Below are 16,773 nucleotides of genomic sequence, written 5' to 3' on the forward strand. Positions count from 1 at the left end.
TGACACTTTGTGTATTGCTCAACGTAATTCGTAAAAAAAATTAAAATAAGCAAAATAAACACAAAGAATAGCTCATTAAATATTTACACGTTGACACGTTAACAAGTGTGAATTACGTCTTTCTGCTGGGCACCTGAAGGCAGCGGAATCATTTTAATCACCTTAAAAGGGAAAAAAACCCAAATGATAACACAATATTATCCACTTTATTGTGGGTTCTTTAGAGTCAAACATTAGTGTAAAACAAAATGATGAAAAGTTAGGACCAAGATAACGACATGCAATTGTGACAAAGTAATTGCCATAGAAACGGTACAACGTTTAACGGACACAGTTTAAATATTTGTAAATGGTGCTCTCTATCGCACACTACAACACAATGCAACAGAATGATGTGTACTTTATAAACATATAAATATTGCACATTATCGCATGGTAGCAGCACGGGGGTATAGCTCAGTGGTAGAGCATTTGACTGCAGATCAAGAGGTCCCCGGTTCAAATCCGGGTGCCCCCTCTTTTCCAGTTTATTTCTTCTTACTTCTTGTTCTTGGTCCCTTTACTAAATGTGTACTAATAGTCACGACGTTCATCGTTATCGTGATTTTCGGGCGCTGGTTTATAATACACACATAGTACGCAAGCCCACGGAAAGTCCACAGATGAATACACTAGCGTCGCCCCCTTGTGTCGAGAGGGGGTATAGCTCAGTGGTAGAGCATTTGACTGCAGATCAAGAGGTCCCCGGTTCAAATCCGGGTGCCCCCTTTCTCCCATTACGTTTTGATTTTTGGGGTTTTCGTTTGACTCAAAAATAACGTTTACCATTTTTTTGCAGTACTTTGTCAGTTTTCTGCATTCCAAAAACAAAGAGCACTACTCATATCAAGCACCTCACATCCGTATTGGTGTCATATCCATATGTTTTCTCCACTTTAGTATTTCCACGACTGTTTACTTACTTTACCCCGTCTCCACAATGGTTTGTTCCACATTACATTACAAAGGACATGCGCAAAATGTTTGTAGGTGATTTGAAAAAAAGAAGAAAAAGTGGCTTTCTGTTATTTGTTGACGAATCTACGCCAAACAGTAAGTCACATGTTAACGTAATAATTTATTTAGTGTGTATTTGCTACATTACTCAGACTGTTTATTGGTGTTTACTGGCGCTAGTTAGGTTAGTTACAACCATTTTAGAGCCGGAAGCAGTTTGGAAACCTGTAGTTTGTGTGTTGTGCAAAGTTAATCAATATATAATAATATATATATTTTTTCTGTACATGTAGTGCCGATGGTTGTGAGATGTGTGATAATACACGTATGATGTTAGTCTGCTGTCTGGGAAAATTGTGCATTATTGTTCTGGTAGTCTGATAGCTCCACCACGTGGCAGTGATTAGTATAACCTGTTTATGCCTGGTTTTCTTGTGTCATGTTTTACTCTCTGTGTTACTCCCACTTTAAGATGATTTGCCTGACTGTATATTGAATTACTGCAAAACTGATTTGATAAATGCCAACTAGTCTAAATATACAGTCATAGAAGACTTGATTGGAAATGTTGATTGGACCTAATGCTTTTTATGTACTGTATTTTTGCAGAAAACTTGATTCAATGGGGTTGCAGTTAATTAATTAATCTTGTGTGTAAGTTACATTAGCTGTTCACATTTTATTCCACTTTATCCTCCCCATGATGGTCACGATTTCAATACATCTGGACTTATATACCAAGACGATCTGTGTTTTTCTCTGATGCCTTGTTAGTTTAATGTCAACACTCACCACCAGTCTTTATTATAAGACATTAAAACAGAAAGATTCAAAGAGAGGTCTCACAACTTCATGATGTCTCTAAGATTCATCCAAACAGTATTTCTTCACACAAGTTAAAAATGATCATTACACACACTATCAGTTATACCGCTAGATATCCGTTGTATGACACTTTATCAACCAGTCATTGCTCACATAGAAGGTTTTATGAAACCAAAATAACACCATAGAAGGGATAAAAACAAAAACACATAGATAGGTTGAGCTGTACATTGGTTTGCAGTATGAAGGCTAGTTCGATTCGTTCCCTGACGTTCCCTTGGATTGATGGAGTTTTGTACAGTTACACATTTGGATCTCATCATTGCTGCACAGCTGGCTTCCTCTCAGACACTTGGATAACTTGGCTACTCTCCTGTGTGTGATGGCAAAGAGCAAAGAAACACACAGAAAGCTGGCAAGAGCTTTGAGAGCAGTTACAGTGAACACTGTCCAGCCTCCACGCTTGGAGTCGGGGCATCTAGTGTTGAAGGTCTGCCTGATTGTCCATGATCATCCTCTTTGTTGAGCCATTATAGTCTTCAAGTTGGTGCCCTTTCATCTTCTGACCAAGTCCTGCGGGTCCATGGTCTTTAGCAGCACTGCTCAGCTTCAATGAATCCTTCCTTTTCATGACCCCCAAGCTCGACCTCAGCATAACTGGAGTGGCAGCCCTGGTTGCGGAACTTCATAGAGGGCCAGTAGTTATTGGGGCGCCGCTGCAAACAACAAGCAGTCGTTGATGAAAGCCATGTGAGGTCTCATTAAACGGAAAAATAAACAGCTGACTCTACAGAGCGAGACAAATCATGAGAGCGTGAGTGGCGCATGCTTGTTTCACCTGCATGAGGTAGAACGGTGGAGCAGTTGTAGGGTGTGTGTTGATGTAGTAGACAGCCAGTAAGGTCAGAGCGACGAGCAGGACGAGGGCGGCCACAACCCCAGCTATGATGGCAGTGTTCTCTGTCATCCCCTTGCTCTTTGGTGGGGTGGTTTCTAAATCTGAATCTATAACAGACGGTACACAGAGTGTCTGAACATGGCAAACCTTGAAGGAGATGGGCAGTAAATACAGCAGCAGAGGACCACGCCGTGTACGGGCCACTTTATTAGGTACTCAGGACACCTGATAAAGTAGCCTGTGAGTGTATATTACTATCATAACGGCGAGGAAAAGGTCAATATCAAAGGAATTCATTTGTCTTGGTGTAGGGATCATCTTACAGCAAGATAAAGAAAAATATTCCTTGATTTGTCCTATTTTCTTCTGTAGGTTCCTGCAGTTTTCACGAAAGTAAATTGCATTTTTAATACGTGTTAAATGATCATACTTGTCAAATGGTGAAAAGCCAGTTTTGAATGGCAAAGGCTATAGATATCAATTATCAAATTTGACTCAAGTTGTTGACTTTTATGTCACATTTTTGCCAGTACTTGTGTATCACTGTGGTTCATGTTGTACAATTCAGGTTGTACATAACAGCTAGATTAATCGTTGTAAGAGGGCTCTTTACATGGAAAAAAACCTTTATTTATTTATAGAGCCTGTTGTGCACAGCATATTCCATGAAGACACACTGAGACAAACGGGTCAGAAAAAAATGGGCACAACAAAGGTTAACCATGACATGCTTCAGGTTGTTTGCTGTCGTAGAGAAACTCACCTCTGGTGACGGGCTGATCTACAAGAGCTGCTGAAGAAGTTGTTGGATCTGGCGAGGAGTGGTTGAAGGGGCTCATCGATCCCTCTGGTGGGTTGTAGTCCTCACATGTGCCTTTAGCCTGAGTGAATGCCCACAGTCGTGACTCAGAAACAGTGAAATGCCTCCAATATTTGATTCGGATGTGCACAAGATAAGTGTGTCTCACCTCTTCAGGGCAGTTATAATCTAACCACTCTTGCCTATGGCGGTCGATCCCATCGGAGCATCTAAAAGAAAGTGACAACGTAAGTGTGAGGAGCGCGCGACAGCTTCAATGTAAGGCTGTCTCTTTAGAGCGTCTGTCTACCTTTGAATGGTGTTGCACCAGCCACAGTCAGTGGTCAAGTTGGATGTTTGGCAGGTATCGCAGGACGTGTGCTGGAGACAAGCTGGAGGAACAGCGTATGCACAGTACTCTGGAGTTAGAGGGGTGAATAAGGAGGCCAGGCTGTCATACGTAGGCCAGATTGTAAGAATACTTGCTTGGTAGAGGGGTGAACTCGAACGCAGATCTGTTTACAATCTTTCCCGTGTCAATCTCCACGCGATGATACTCGTAGATCGTACGCAGATTTGCGTCCTCTTCAAGAGAAGTGGAAAAACAGTACATTTTACTACATTTTATTTTCTCATAATACCAAGAGAAAGGTATTAGGATAAATACACTTTGCTGTGACCTGAGCAATATGACAGTCATGCTTTTATTAATTATTATTAATATCATAGCCTTTATTAACTAGGGAAACCTCATTGAGATTAAAATATTTGTTTTTTATACTATATGGTACAAAAGAGTGGGCTTATTTTCTGGAGAACTGACCCGAGTGTTTCTCCATGAAAGCCTCAGACAGTCCCACTTTCACTGGGTGCTCGGTGGAATTTATACTGTCCACTGATACAGGGATCTGAAAGAGAACAGGTTGATCAATTTTAATACAGCAAAATCAGACATGCAAGCGAGAGGCCGCCTTGGTCGTCTTTCCCTTTTAAAAATAGAAAAGGGCAGTGAACTGAAGTCCATAACTTACATCTTTATAGTTGAAAACAATGGTGCCATTCCTGTTTAGAGCTGCCTGGAAGGTAAAAGCTCCTTCATCCTCTCGACCCTTTAGTCGAACCTTATCCCACTGCACCACAAACAGATTACCTGTGCGGAGGGCAAGACGGAGGGGTCAGTCAAAAAAAAAAAACGACGACGCACAGTTACCCACATACTTCAGACGGCACCATAGAGGAGTTCCAATTTACCGTTGTCCGAGTACCTCACTGTTGAGTTCTTAGAGAAGCCTGGGTTAAAGTTGGCCATGAGGGGGGCAACGTACTGTGTGGCAGTCAGCATGCGATGAGTCACCTCCCCCATGAAGATGAATCCTGGTGGCACAGTGGCAGAAACACACAGGTACATACAATATGTTAACAATAATGAAGTCAAATCAGTTGGTAACAGTGTGTACATGCACGTGCATGAATATATGCATTTTATACATCTTTTTGATGCATGTTGTCACATTTTTCTTCTTTATGAAATTCATCCTTGCATGTGGTTGTCAATCTCCTGACAGCTGCTGTTTTGCGTTCACGCCTGTTCCAAGAACTGGTCTTGATGAGCACATTACGTGATATGAAAATTAATTACCAGACTATAATCCCTCATAATGGCCAATGTTGTGCACAGTGTTTGTGGCTATCAGGCTATCGAGGCTTAAAGGTGATCTATGTGAGAAAAGGATTATATTAAGACTCAGCATAACTGTCGTTTGACTGGAAGAGCAGCGGTGTCGAGCATCGTAAAGTGAAACTCACCGCCAGTTGCTACGATGATTTGCCTCACGTGGTGTCCATAAAAGGGGAAGTCGAAGGAAAGCGCCACCCTCTGCGGAAAAGACGAAGCATCGCACATGCCTGGGTGTTAAATGTGCTAGATACAGTATGTGAGCATGTCTGCTGCTTCCCTTACCGCTGCCTTTTGGTGTGCGTTGGACAGTATGCCGTGGATTTGGACTTGGCTCATGTGCAGGGTGTCCAGGTCCACCCACAAGTTTGAAGTCTGTCTGTCTGTCGGGCCGAAACTCTGCCATCTGTAGTACCTCTTGGAATCCTGTCAGAAAAGGGGAAAGTCATTGGGAAATTACGCATATATATGTTTTGTGGATTAGTTTCGTCTTTGCATAGTTACTGAGGAACTGAGTTGGAAATTACGCGGTGACATCTGACAAATTTTGGGGCCTCCAATTGTGTCCCTACAGTTCCACTTGGGGGAGCTGTTTACACATGTCCTGCATCTTTTAACAGCTATCGCGTCTTGATGGCTTTATTAATATATGCTACAGTTCAGGGTGACAGAGAGCAATGGTTCTGGGGTTTAGTTTGGGCTGAGAAAGTGGAGCAGCACTCTCTCTCTGCCTCTCTGGCTGCTCCATATAGAGAAAGTGACCCACTTTTCCTCTCCCATCGCCACTGCCTAACACGAGCCTGTGTGTTTTCTTGAGGGTTGTGTGTGGGATTTATAGGGGAGGGGATGGGAGCAATTTTACTTTCCCCTCACAGCTGACTGATTTATTGAAGAGATTGCCATCGGACAAGAGATGGAGCATCTCGGAAAACTGGGATTAGACCTTGCTTAAAAAGAATAGCTATAGTCCAGCGGGAATACTTGTAATCTCCTCCAAGTGAGTCATTCACAAGCACACACACACACACGCACTCACGCACAGCCGTGCTTAAACAAACACTGTAAATTGGCAGGACGACTTTGTCGTCTGTTTTCAATTTGAATCGTTGTCTCGGACTCGTCTTTACTGAAGTGAAAGACGAGTCCGAGACAAGACAAATAAAACCACATCATCACACATCCTCAAACACACACACACACGGGACTTGGAGATGTAATGAATGGAAAATAGTCCCTGAACAAGGGTCTAATAACCTCCACTTGACCTCCACTCGACCTTTTCAAAGTTCTTAGGTTGACCTTCCAGTACGGTATTATCACTATGACGTACATTCAGGTTTATTTACAGTATTATATACAGTATTTGTTGTTTCGAGTGATTGCTATATTTTCCTATGATTTTTCCAAAATAACTTAATGAGAAACATAGCCATCGTGCATTGCAAATGTTTATTTTTCTACCTTTTTCACGGCAGACATGTTGACATGTTTTTGCAGGCAAAGTAAACGTTACTGATGTCATTAGTGATAGCTTTGTTTGTTGCTTTCTGTTATTCAGGCGGTGTGAAAGTGGATTTATTTGATTACTGGTGCGATTGCTGCAAACGATCTTACTTTATGTTGTTCTGTGGTCGGCCACGTTTTCTACTTCTTATGTTGCTGCTTTTTTGTCCTTTCACTAGTTAAACCTCAAGATAGAAACTTCATTTCATAGAAGTTCGGTCACACGAGACACATGCTGGACGCACTTTGATGCCAGGTGTGAACAGTCGTACTTAGCACGATACCAGGTTTGAAATAGGGATGGGACGATAGCATTTTATCACAAATGAGTATCTACCGATACAGATATTAGTCCGTCATTTTACATTCCATTTATGAACGTATGACGCTGTTAGCAACACATTTGTGCCGAGTCATTTCAAAGACATAATTCTCAGCCCAAACATGACTCAGCTAAAAATGATTTTGACCAGTATCGGACCGATACTGACCGATACCGATTCCCCTCCCTAGTCTGAAATGGTCCGATTTTGTACTATGTGAGATTTGTTAGTCAGTCAGTCATCATCTAACCGCTTTATCCTCCACCAGAGGGTCGCGGGGGGTGCTGTGCCAATCTCAGCTACATCGGGCGATAGGCGAGGTACACCCTGGACAGTTCGCCAGTCCATCGCAGGGCCACACACAACTAGAGACAAACAACCATTCACGCTCACACTCACTCCTACGGTCAATTTAGAGTGTCCAATTTACCTAATCCCCACATTGCATGTTTTTGGACTGTGGGAGGAAGCCAGAGAACCCGGAGAGAACCCACGCACACATGGGGAGAACATGCAAACCATGCAGAAAGGCCCTTGTTCCAACCGGGGCTTGAACCCGGGTCTTCTCGCTGCAAGTGTGGCCCAGATTTGTTAGTATATTGGCTAAATATTTGCGTTTAAAAATAATTAAAGAAACATTTCTTTAATCATAATAGATCATAATAGTCTGGCTAGAAATGAGAGGCCTGCTTCACGCTAACATCAAGGTTACTCATACTTTTAAGGTGACAGTAACTAAGGCAATCAGGACAAACTAAATCCAGTTGTTTGACTCTCACCAGTATACGGGTCACGTCTTCAGGCAGGACGCTGGTATCAACTCCTCCCGCTTTTCCTGCGCCCACAGTCTGTATGTTGCGGGCTTCTCTGTTTTTGTGTGGGGGGTTCTGGTCCCTCCTGCTTCTGTGAAAACCGGATGGATCCACATCTGTCCACAGAGGAGTCCGACTCATCGCGTCTAGAACAAGGCAGGCATTGTTGTGAGCGAGCAGTGTCAACAAAGACATGCAGAGACTCTGCAGGGTCAATAGATTTTGTTCTTTGTTTTCCTCAAAGTGAAGTCATCGCTCACCTTTCAATGACCACCTATTTGAGGGCACACATCAGTTTGGCAATAATTAAATTGTACATTTTTAGATTTTTAGACTTCTGGAAACCTGTAACATCAACAGTCAGAATTTTCCCCAGTAAATTAAGCCAATCTTAAGACTTTGGATCAAAAACTCACCGAGCCAGAAAATCCAACATACGGCACACGTCATCTGTCTTGCAGACACAACGCTATTCCTTTTTTTTTTTTGCGTCAATTTTTGAGTCATTGGCTTGTTATTAAGCATCTGTGAGACATGACACAACCTGCACGTGTGGGTGCGCGTTCACATGTCTGATTTCCACATGCTTTAATTTCATCTGCATAACAGATCATAGACGGTTGTGTGCGCCTTCACGTTTCCTTCCTGCTCGGGATGTTATTCTTTTGACTTTTTGGACGGTAAAAACCCCATGAATCACCGTCCAGTGCACACTTAGAGTGGACGGAATAACTCGCTAAACTTTCTGATCCCACTGTTTTGGGTTTTTTTTTCTACCCGAGTACAAGTTGAGGGATTAAAATGACTGTCTGGAGTTTGCTGAGCTGAGTTGTTAAGTAACAGCAAGGACATCTTGAAAGAGGCAAATACAAGAGCCATTTTGAGGTTTTGGACCTCCCTCATAGCCTTGTATGTTTAAAAATGTGTTTACAACATGTGGCCAAAATATGCACAAACCCTTGATCCTTTGCTTTTTGTATTTTGGTTTTAAGTTGTTTTTTGGGGTTTGCTCAGCCTTTTTTGTTTAATCCCTTCTCACAGCATTCTTAATTATTTTAGGCAATAGTTCCCCTTAGAAGCAGTTTCTCCAGTTCAGCAGCATGGCACTCGATCGCACTGTGGCCTGACGGATGAAACACGTTTGGGATGAAGTCGAATGAGCCAGATCCTGTCACCAAACATCACTCTTATAGCTTAATGTAGCCAGGTTCTGTAATCTTGTGGAACTCCTGAAACTGATGTGGGTGTACTGTAAATATGAGAGTTATTTGTCTTACGGTCACAAAATCTGAATTCTCAAAAATATTATGTCACGTTTGAGATTGTTGAGGATTATGCAAGAAATACAGTGACTTCTCCCCCCCCCCAATATACTGTATAATTTGTCCTGAAATCTAGAATAAATTGAGGTGCTCTCATGAATAAAGACTAAATAAATACATTAAAGGAGAAAGGATACAAAATGGGACAAGGGAAAGACATGGAGGTTATCACACACGCAGGGGAGATGGCTTTAATGAGGACTGTCGTTTGATTACGCTGCAGTGGAAGCTATTTCCACAGTTTCCGAACAAGAGGCCCCTAATTGGGTCAGATTGGCAGGACTCAAAACCATCATCACAGAACAGCTGAGGAGGCACCAAACAGCAGGGAGAGGAGGAGGAGGAGGAAGAGCGATGAAGAGACGGATCAGGCAGACGATGCATCAGTGTGCATCGAGTCCTCCAGGACTATTTCCACCTTCTCCACACTTTCAGATGTCGGTTTCCAAACCTCCCACGTTTTGAACTTGTTTTCTCTCCTGGAACATCATCAGCTTTGTCTAAACTATCCACATCAGGGCCTGCGTGAACTTTTAACAAAAGGGGGCTAAAGAGAGTTCAAGAGTGGTTTGGGCTTGAGTCAATATGACCTCAGTAGCATCACGTCTGGAATACGTATGTGTGTGTGTGTGTGTGTGTGGAGCTGCTGTAACAAACATCAAACTGTTGCTGGAATACATGAGAATGATTTTGAAATAGGAGATTAGACACATTTCTGGTTTAACTGTAAATACAACATAAATGCATGCAAATTCATTTGACAGTCCTCTTGTTAGTTAGTTGCTGATCATTGGCAGAAGGTTAAATCCATCATATCTTGGCGTACCAGGCGTGTTGACCTGCGTGCGAACGAAACCTAATCTGCTGTGTGGAGCGTGTGAATGTATCGCCGGCATGGCAGTGGTGTTCCTCGTCGTCGTATCTGCCCCTTCACAGATGTGTCTGCATTGCAGCAACCGTGTGGCAAACCTAGTGGGTGTCGAGAGTCGAGCTGAACTAGGACACAGCATCCTGAGCCATATACAGTGGAATGTGGATATACAGATATTTCATCACCAGCTCCCACGCACCTATTTCCAAATTTCCTCTCTTTTTTTAGCCGTTGCACACAGAAAACACACTCTGTTTCCTTTCATTACATGTGTACAGAACTGAAGCTGTTCTATCCTTCCCTTAATCTTTTGTGATTGATGAAAGACATCTCAGAAACCCTCTGGATCACAGTATTCCCTTTCTTTCAAAGCAGCCTCTGAAGCCTCCACAGCCATGTTGATCAACTTAGACATGAGCTATATATCAGTCTGTTCATCTGGATGAAGTCCAGATATCAAATATTCACTTTTCTCCTTTTCTGGATAGATTTACCACACTTTGAAGACCAAGTGGAGGAGGAGATGCAAAGAGGGCACCGAGGCATAAACTTAATCATGGAGAAAAGGGAAAGAGAGTTATCGGTAGGTCTCGCATAAGGAAGCGAAAGGCCAACATCTGTGCTTCGGAGGCAGAGGCAATTTGCAGAAGAGGGTGAACCATTATGTACCATCTAAACACAGCTGGGAAGAGGTGATTAGATCATAAGACACAAACAGTCTTGACCCTGAAGCAGCCCTGTTTTATGTACTCCTCCTAGATGAGCCACAGTTTTAGCACAGGGATCGGCGACGCACCTGCTGGCCAAAGAACCACTGGTGGAACAGTCACCGCGGCCCGAAGCCGTCGATATGTTTGTCATTTGTAGTCAGGCTTTTCAAAAGGGTGATTAAAACCGTGCGTGTAGCTTGTGACATGGGTGGAACTCATTTGGCACCTCGCACCCAGGGGAAGAGCAGTAACCATAACACACGATCCCTAACATTGGCAGCTGGACTGATAGCGTTTAGGTCAACATGGACATGTGTCTCGTGGCGTTTGGTTTTTGATTTACATCTGGAACCAATAGTCCATTTCTAGTGCAGATGACATGTAGTTCCAGATTCCACATGTACAGGGCTTGCACATGCACCACATGTTTTTTTTGTTTTTTTTTCAGTGCTGCAGTATAGTTTTCACAATGGAGATTAGTGTCGTCAGATACTGTATGTAATCCTCTTGACTATTCTAATCAGAAACGCCAGAGATAGATTATTTTAGATAAGAGAATTTTCATTTTCCATTCCATTTCAAATTAGACTAGGATTGCTCAATAAAACAAGACAATTAACTAATGTTTCATGATGATGAGCAGTGATTTTTCGGGTCTTTGACTACAATATTAACATATTTTTGCAGCTCTATACAGAAACACAACCCAGTTCTCTTAAACTCTCGTTGTCAAAGCGGCAACATCTGTTATTTGTTGGCAACATTTACATTGTTAGTTGTTTATCGAGTTACTGTGGCCTGTCGTCTAGATCTTCTGTTGGTGGTAACCTAGAAAAAAAACACAGGGATTGTTTTTCTTTTATTTAGCTTATCTAGGTCACTTGTCTGAAACTGCAGTCTTCCCTTGCCTATTGATCCCTGCAGTTTTGTCACATTTGGATCAATATTGCCTTGTATCCTCTTTTTTAAGGTCTGAATCAAACTGAAACCTGAATCCAGTTCCAATGCATTATGTGATCTTTCTTCTCGGGCGAAACCTGTGACAGTATCCTCTTTTTAAATATGTGTGGACAGCACATTAAATTATAGCGGAAGTAATAACGACGCCCCAGTCATGATGTTATGTGTCATTTAAAGGGAGAAGGGCCTCAATGTTACCAAACACCAAATGACTCATGTGTTTTATGATGGCAGAAGACTCACACAACGACTGGAAAGCCAAGCATTTCCTTAACTGTTGTTGTTCTCCTCGTGGCAGAATGGATAATAAAACATTACATAAAGATTGAGACACATCTGGCCTTAAATGCTGTAATGCTGACTAAGCTCCGTGCTGCGAGGCAGGATCTCGGAGGCCTGGTGGTGAACATAAGTGAAATTATGTCACTCATAACAGTGTGAGAACCACAACTGGTGGATGGACCCGGAGGTCAAATCCAAATTCCCAATTTGACAGGCATCATCGCACCAGCCACAAGACATTTCAGACAAAGAACTGGTGAAGTAAATGTGCACGGAGCTTTTCTTAGAGATAGTTTCAACGTTTTTAGCCAAGTTCATGTCATTTTTGGTGAATATGAAGTGAATATGAACCCCAACTAAAATATGTTGCATGGTCTACAGTAAATTGTGAGACGGAGGGGTTGATGCTACATTGAACACGAGTGGACCGAGCCTCCAGCATCTCCTCTTTAGTGAATGGCTGTTCCATTTTCTGGTTATCAAAGCCCAAAATAGCATCTCTGTGACGGCTCTGAGGCTGGGCGACACATTTTAGCGTAAGTTAGTGGCAGCTGTGAACGTGGACGTTTCGCTGGACTTATTATGGTGGGAGATCTGTCTCTCTGGTCTGTGCACAGTGGGTCAGGTTGTCCTCTGCAGAGCGAGGCCCCTGATCAGAGGAACTGGCACCTCAGGAGAGGCCAGAGAAACTGGAGCACCACTGATTGTTGGAGGAGGAGGAGGTGGTGGAGGAGGAGGAGGAGGAGGAGTGGCAGCGGAAGAACGGGGGCTGGCTAAAAATAATGCATCTCCAAGGAGAGTAAAAATACATACATGCGCATTCATACACACACACACACACACACACACACACATACAGAAGTGTTCACACACAGGTGGGATGAGAGGATACATGTACCTGAGATGCAGAGAACAGGTATTTTGCAGCGATAAGATACAGCCTGGGAAAAACATGAGTGAACATAAAGCAACACATTTAAGGGGACCGAGCTGCTGCTCTCATTGACTCTTTCTACTTAAGTCTCTAACATTTATTTACTAGAATGCAGGATTTCTACTTTCATGAAACACATTTTTCAGGCAAATAAACACCCTACACCTAAATATAGAGAGAAACGGAAGGATTTTAGAATTGCATGCCAAGGAAATACAGAGCTGCACTCAACCTTTCATGTCCTTTCCCTCACTCGCATGTGCATGCATTCACAGAAAAAAGAGTTTTTTTAACATGTCTGTATTGAGGCGATTTAGATTTTCGTCAAACTTCACACGGTTCAGTACACTTGACAGCTGCTCTGCGCAGCACTTGACAGTTTCCTCTGAAGACGTAAAGTCAAAATACAGCCGATGTGCTGCTTACCTTCATATTCCTGAGCCCAAACTCTCCCCAGCTCAGCCTGGGAAAGACAGATGAGGAGAACAGCACAAAGCCCCATGTCCAGGTGTCTCTTCTCCCTCCTGTCCCAAGTCTTTATCAGTCCTCTCTTCTTCTTCTTCTTCTTCTTTTCCCCTCTCACTCTGCTTGGATTTGTCACTCCTCCACTCCTCAGACTTGCGTCGCTCTCTCTTCGCCCTAGCGTTCCCACACAACTGTTTTTTTTTTTCTTCACCTCAGCCAAGGTTTACTGCTTTTCTCCCTCCTCTCTCCTCAGCCGAATGTCTTTCTTTGCTCTTGTGTGGAGTAACTCTTACGATGACAGGTCCCAGGTTGCAACAGTTTTCTCCAATCTTATAAAGCAACTGAACTTCTCACTCTCACTTCTGTTTACCTTGCTCCCACTTCCTCTCTTTTTCTAAGACTTCCCCAAAACCACAAAATATTTATATATTCCTTGCAATGTTTTTTTTGTCTTTCAAACCCAAAAAGAGGGGGGAGGGGGGAACTGGAGTTGGGAGGAGCATGTTTCCTCCATGTGGAAGCATGCTGAACCAAAACAAATGTGATCGTTAAATGGTTCTTGGTTTGTTTGTGGAGTGGATCAGTGCGGCGCAGTTTAAGTTTGTTTGCTGTAGAAACGGTTTCTCGCTGTGATGGAGGGTTTGTATAAAGGGACGTTCAGTGGTGTGTTTGTGGGGAAAATGTGAATCACCTTTTACCCGCCCTTGGATCTATGCTTAATTATCATATATCTGCCATGACTGACCTTCACTTTTTTGTGTGTGTTAGTTTCAACTGTCAATATTGAGAAGCTTTGTTTGGGGAAAAGTATCTGAACTGAGCTGGTACCCCGACCTGGTACCAGTTAACCCAGTAGTTGTGGAACATTCAGTAACAGTATTACTCAACATTTTCAGTCTTGCCAACTGTCCCAACTTTGTTATGAGTGATACTGCAAGTGTGTATATATGTATGTGTATATGTATATGTATATATATATATATATATATATATATATATATACATATGTATATATACTGCTGCCCAACATAGACTCCTGTCCTGCAAACTTACGTTAGCTCATGTTTGTTGTCCTACAAACATATGATGACATCAGAGCTGTGTGTGTGTGTGTGGTTCAACTGTTTTTTGTGGATCCAGTAAGAGGAGAAATCTGTTCCAAGCGACTTCTTCCCAGACCATTTAGTTTGTCGATTTCATTAAAAGTACATTCACTGATTTTATTACAACTTCCCCAAAACGTTGCCAGTTCTCTGAATTTCCTGACTCACTGTCGGTGTCCTGCGAAAACATCATCACTTGTGACGTGGTGTGGTGTTTTTTTAGACCTTTGGGCGCACATTTATCCTTAATGCAAACTTAAATGATTATATTTTAATTATAATACGTCGGGGGGAGTGGACGGGACTTGTTGAGGTTGTGCCAGCACGTGATTAGCCATTCAGGGTGTCTGAAAGCAGATGTGTTTCCATGGGAACAGTGTGATTACACAGCACATTTCCTGCGTATGGTGGACCATTAATGTCCATGTGATGTCCACAGGATGTCTGTGTCAGCGTTGGAGACCATGTCTCTAAATCTAAACCTGCGAGAATGTATAGAAGACATGAATAAATGAGTAAATTAAGATACAGTAGCAGACCTTGAAGGAGCCACTGAATGAAATGGATCTTATTGTCAGTATTTCTTGAATGAAGGTTGGGGGTGGTGGGGGGGGACACTAATTCTTTTGGACAGTTGGAAATATAAAACATCCAAGTCCAAAATCAATGGCAGAAAAGCCGACTAAACATAAGTTTTCTGCTCTGTACCGCGGTTTACTTTACTTTGCAGGATATTTGTTGCACTTTTAAAGTGAGGGCAATTTGAAATGGTCCTGTTTTTGATTATTGGCCATCAGTAACCCTTGTTCCACATTCTCATCTTGCCTTTTTTCTTGTTCCTTTTTTTTTTTTTTTGACCTGGCAAAAACACGGGGCTGTTCCCCATTACTGAGGAAGTCGCACTCGTCTGTCTTGTTCCAATTGGAAAACATTGTGTAAAACATTGTGGCCAAAACTGAGGTTATTTTTAATAATTAGATAAGCAGAATTATGTTGTCTGTGGATTACGTTTACACTTCAGCACATAGGTTCTTTCAAAGAATGTGTCTTTTTACGGCATCGCTGCCACTTTGTTTGGATAATATTTAAAGACAGATGTGGAGTCGGTTTGAGTCAGTAGACCTATTAGCCGTTATTGGAAACTGACGAGTCATTACACAGAGAGGGTTTCTTGTGCCTGAAAACAAAAGGCGAACAAAATCAAGCTGTTCTGTTGCGAGTCTTGACTTTACAGTTTTCATTGTGTTCTGCCTTTTAATAGCTTACTATCAAAGTTTTATGAGTTTGTTTTAAAGAGGACGACCTACAAAGAGCCTGGCCGTCAAATAAAATAAAGATACCACATTTTGACACGACACACAATCAATGAGTGAGAAGCGTCTCTGGGGTATTATAGCAACTTGTTTAAAAATAAAATATTTCAGGAAAAAAATGTTGGAACACCGTGTGCTTCCACGGAATTACAGCCAGGCCCAAGACATAATGTCAGTAACAGCACATTTAGGAGCATTTTCTGTCTTTTGTTCATTTTTGGTCCTCAAATTTACATATGGTGTGTTTGAAAGAATCCCAACAAGTTTATCTCATTTGTGCTTTCAATATGGAGCGCCCTCTTTGTTAATAAAACATTCTTGCACACATCAGAGTAATAAATAGCCCAATTATGTCCCATTAATCCCGTTTCCCCCGACTCATCTGTTGCCTTAAGAACCTTGCTTCTTCTGTGTCTTTAGGAAAGGAATGCTGAAACTACGTTGAATTGTTGTTTAATTAATTGCCTCATTTTGGTCTCCAATGCCCTGAATACACATTCAGTCTGTCGTCGTTCTTCTGGCCTTTCCTGCATTAGACATGTTTTGGTGGTGGTGGGATGGCAGACTCCTTGTTGCCTCCACCATTCATCGGCCCCCTGTGAACCCCCCACACACACACACAGGTCCACCACAATGACTGGTCGTCACCCTGCCCATTATTTTTTGTTAGTCCCTAATTGTAAGACTCACACAAATGTTGATTGTGACAGTGAGCACATTCATCGCGGCCGTCATTAGCGGAGTCATTAACACTGGGAGAGCACGTTAAGGACTGTTTGGAGACAGTTATCTGCTGTTGGCTTTGGGTAAACACACGGGGAGATTTGTTGCTGTAAATACGGATGTTGAACAAGAATATGTGTTTGGAGGAACGTGATAAGGGAAGGGATTGGGAGTTAAAGTGGCATTATATGCTGCTGAGGCTCAGGAAGAAATTCAATTGTCTCGTTATCAGAAGAGAAGATACTTTATATGTGACTGA

At 42.4% G+C, this 16,773-nt stretch overlaps 1 protein-coding gene and 2 non-coding genes across 3 annotated transcripts; 2 read left to right on the forward strand and 1 right to left on the reverse strand.

Annotated features, from left to right (window-relative positions):
* The first annotated feature begins 445 nt into the window (after positions 1–445).
* On the forward strand, positions 446–517 carry trnac-gca. The gene has a single exon. It is a non-coding gene; the product is annotated as a tRNA-Cys (tRNA).
* Positions 518–696: 179 nt separating this feature from the next.
* Positions 697–768, forward strand: trnac-gca. Its single transcript has one exon. It is a non-coding gene; the product is annotated as a tRNA-Cys (tRNA).
* A 978-nt stretch (positions 769–1,746) lies between these two features.
* On the reverse strand, positions 1,747–13,779 carry LOC122759693 (plexin domain-containing protein 1-like). The gene is made up of 13 exons (XM_044014710.1): positions 13,337–13,779; positions 7,799–7,977; positions 5,479–5,619; positions 5,325–5,394; positions 4,770–4,892; positions 4,550–4,668; positions 4,342–4,426; positions 4,005–4,103; positions 3,829–3,910; positions 3,688–3,748; positions 3,483–3,600; positions 2,660–2,826; positions 1,747–2,537 (listed from the first exon to the last, which is right to left on the reverse strand). Exons 1-13 carry the CDS (start codon positions 13,410–13,412, stop codon positions 2,412–2,414), a joined length of 1,446 nt encoding a protein of 481 aa, XP_043870645.1. The 5' UTR covers positions 13,413–13,779; the 3' UTR covers positions 1,747–2,411.
* Positions 13,780–16,773: the final 2,994 nt, after the last annotated feature.

The sequence above is a fragment of the Solea senegalensis genome, linkage group LG18, assembly GCF_019176455.1.
Source record: "Solea senegalensis isolate Sse05_10M linkage group LG18, IFAPA_SoseM_1, whole genome shotgun sequence".
NCBI lineage: Eukaryota > Metazoa > Chordata > Actinopteri > Pleuronectiformes > Soleidae > Solea > Solea senegalensis.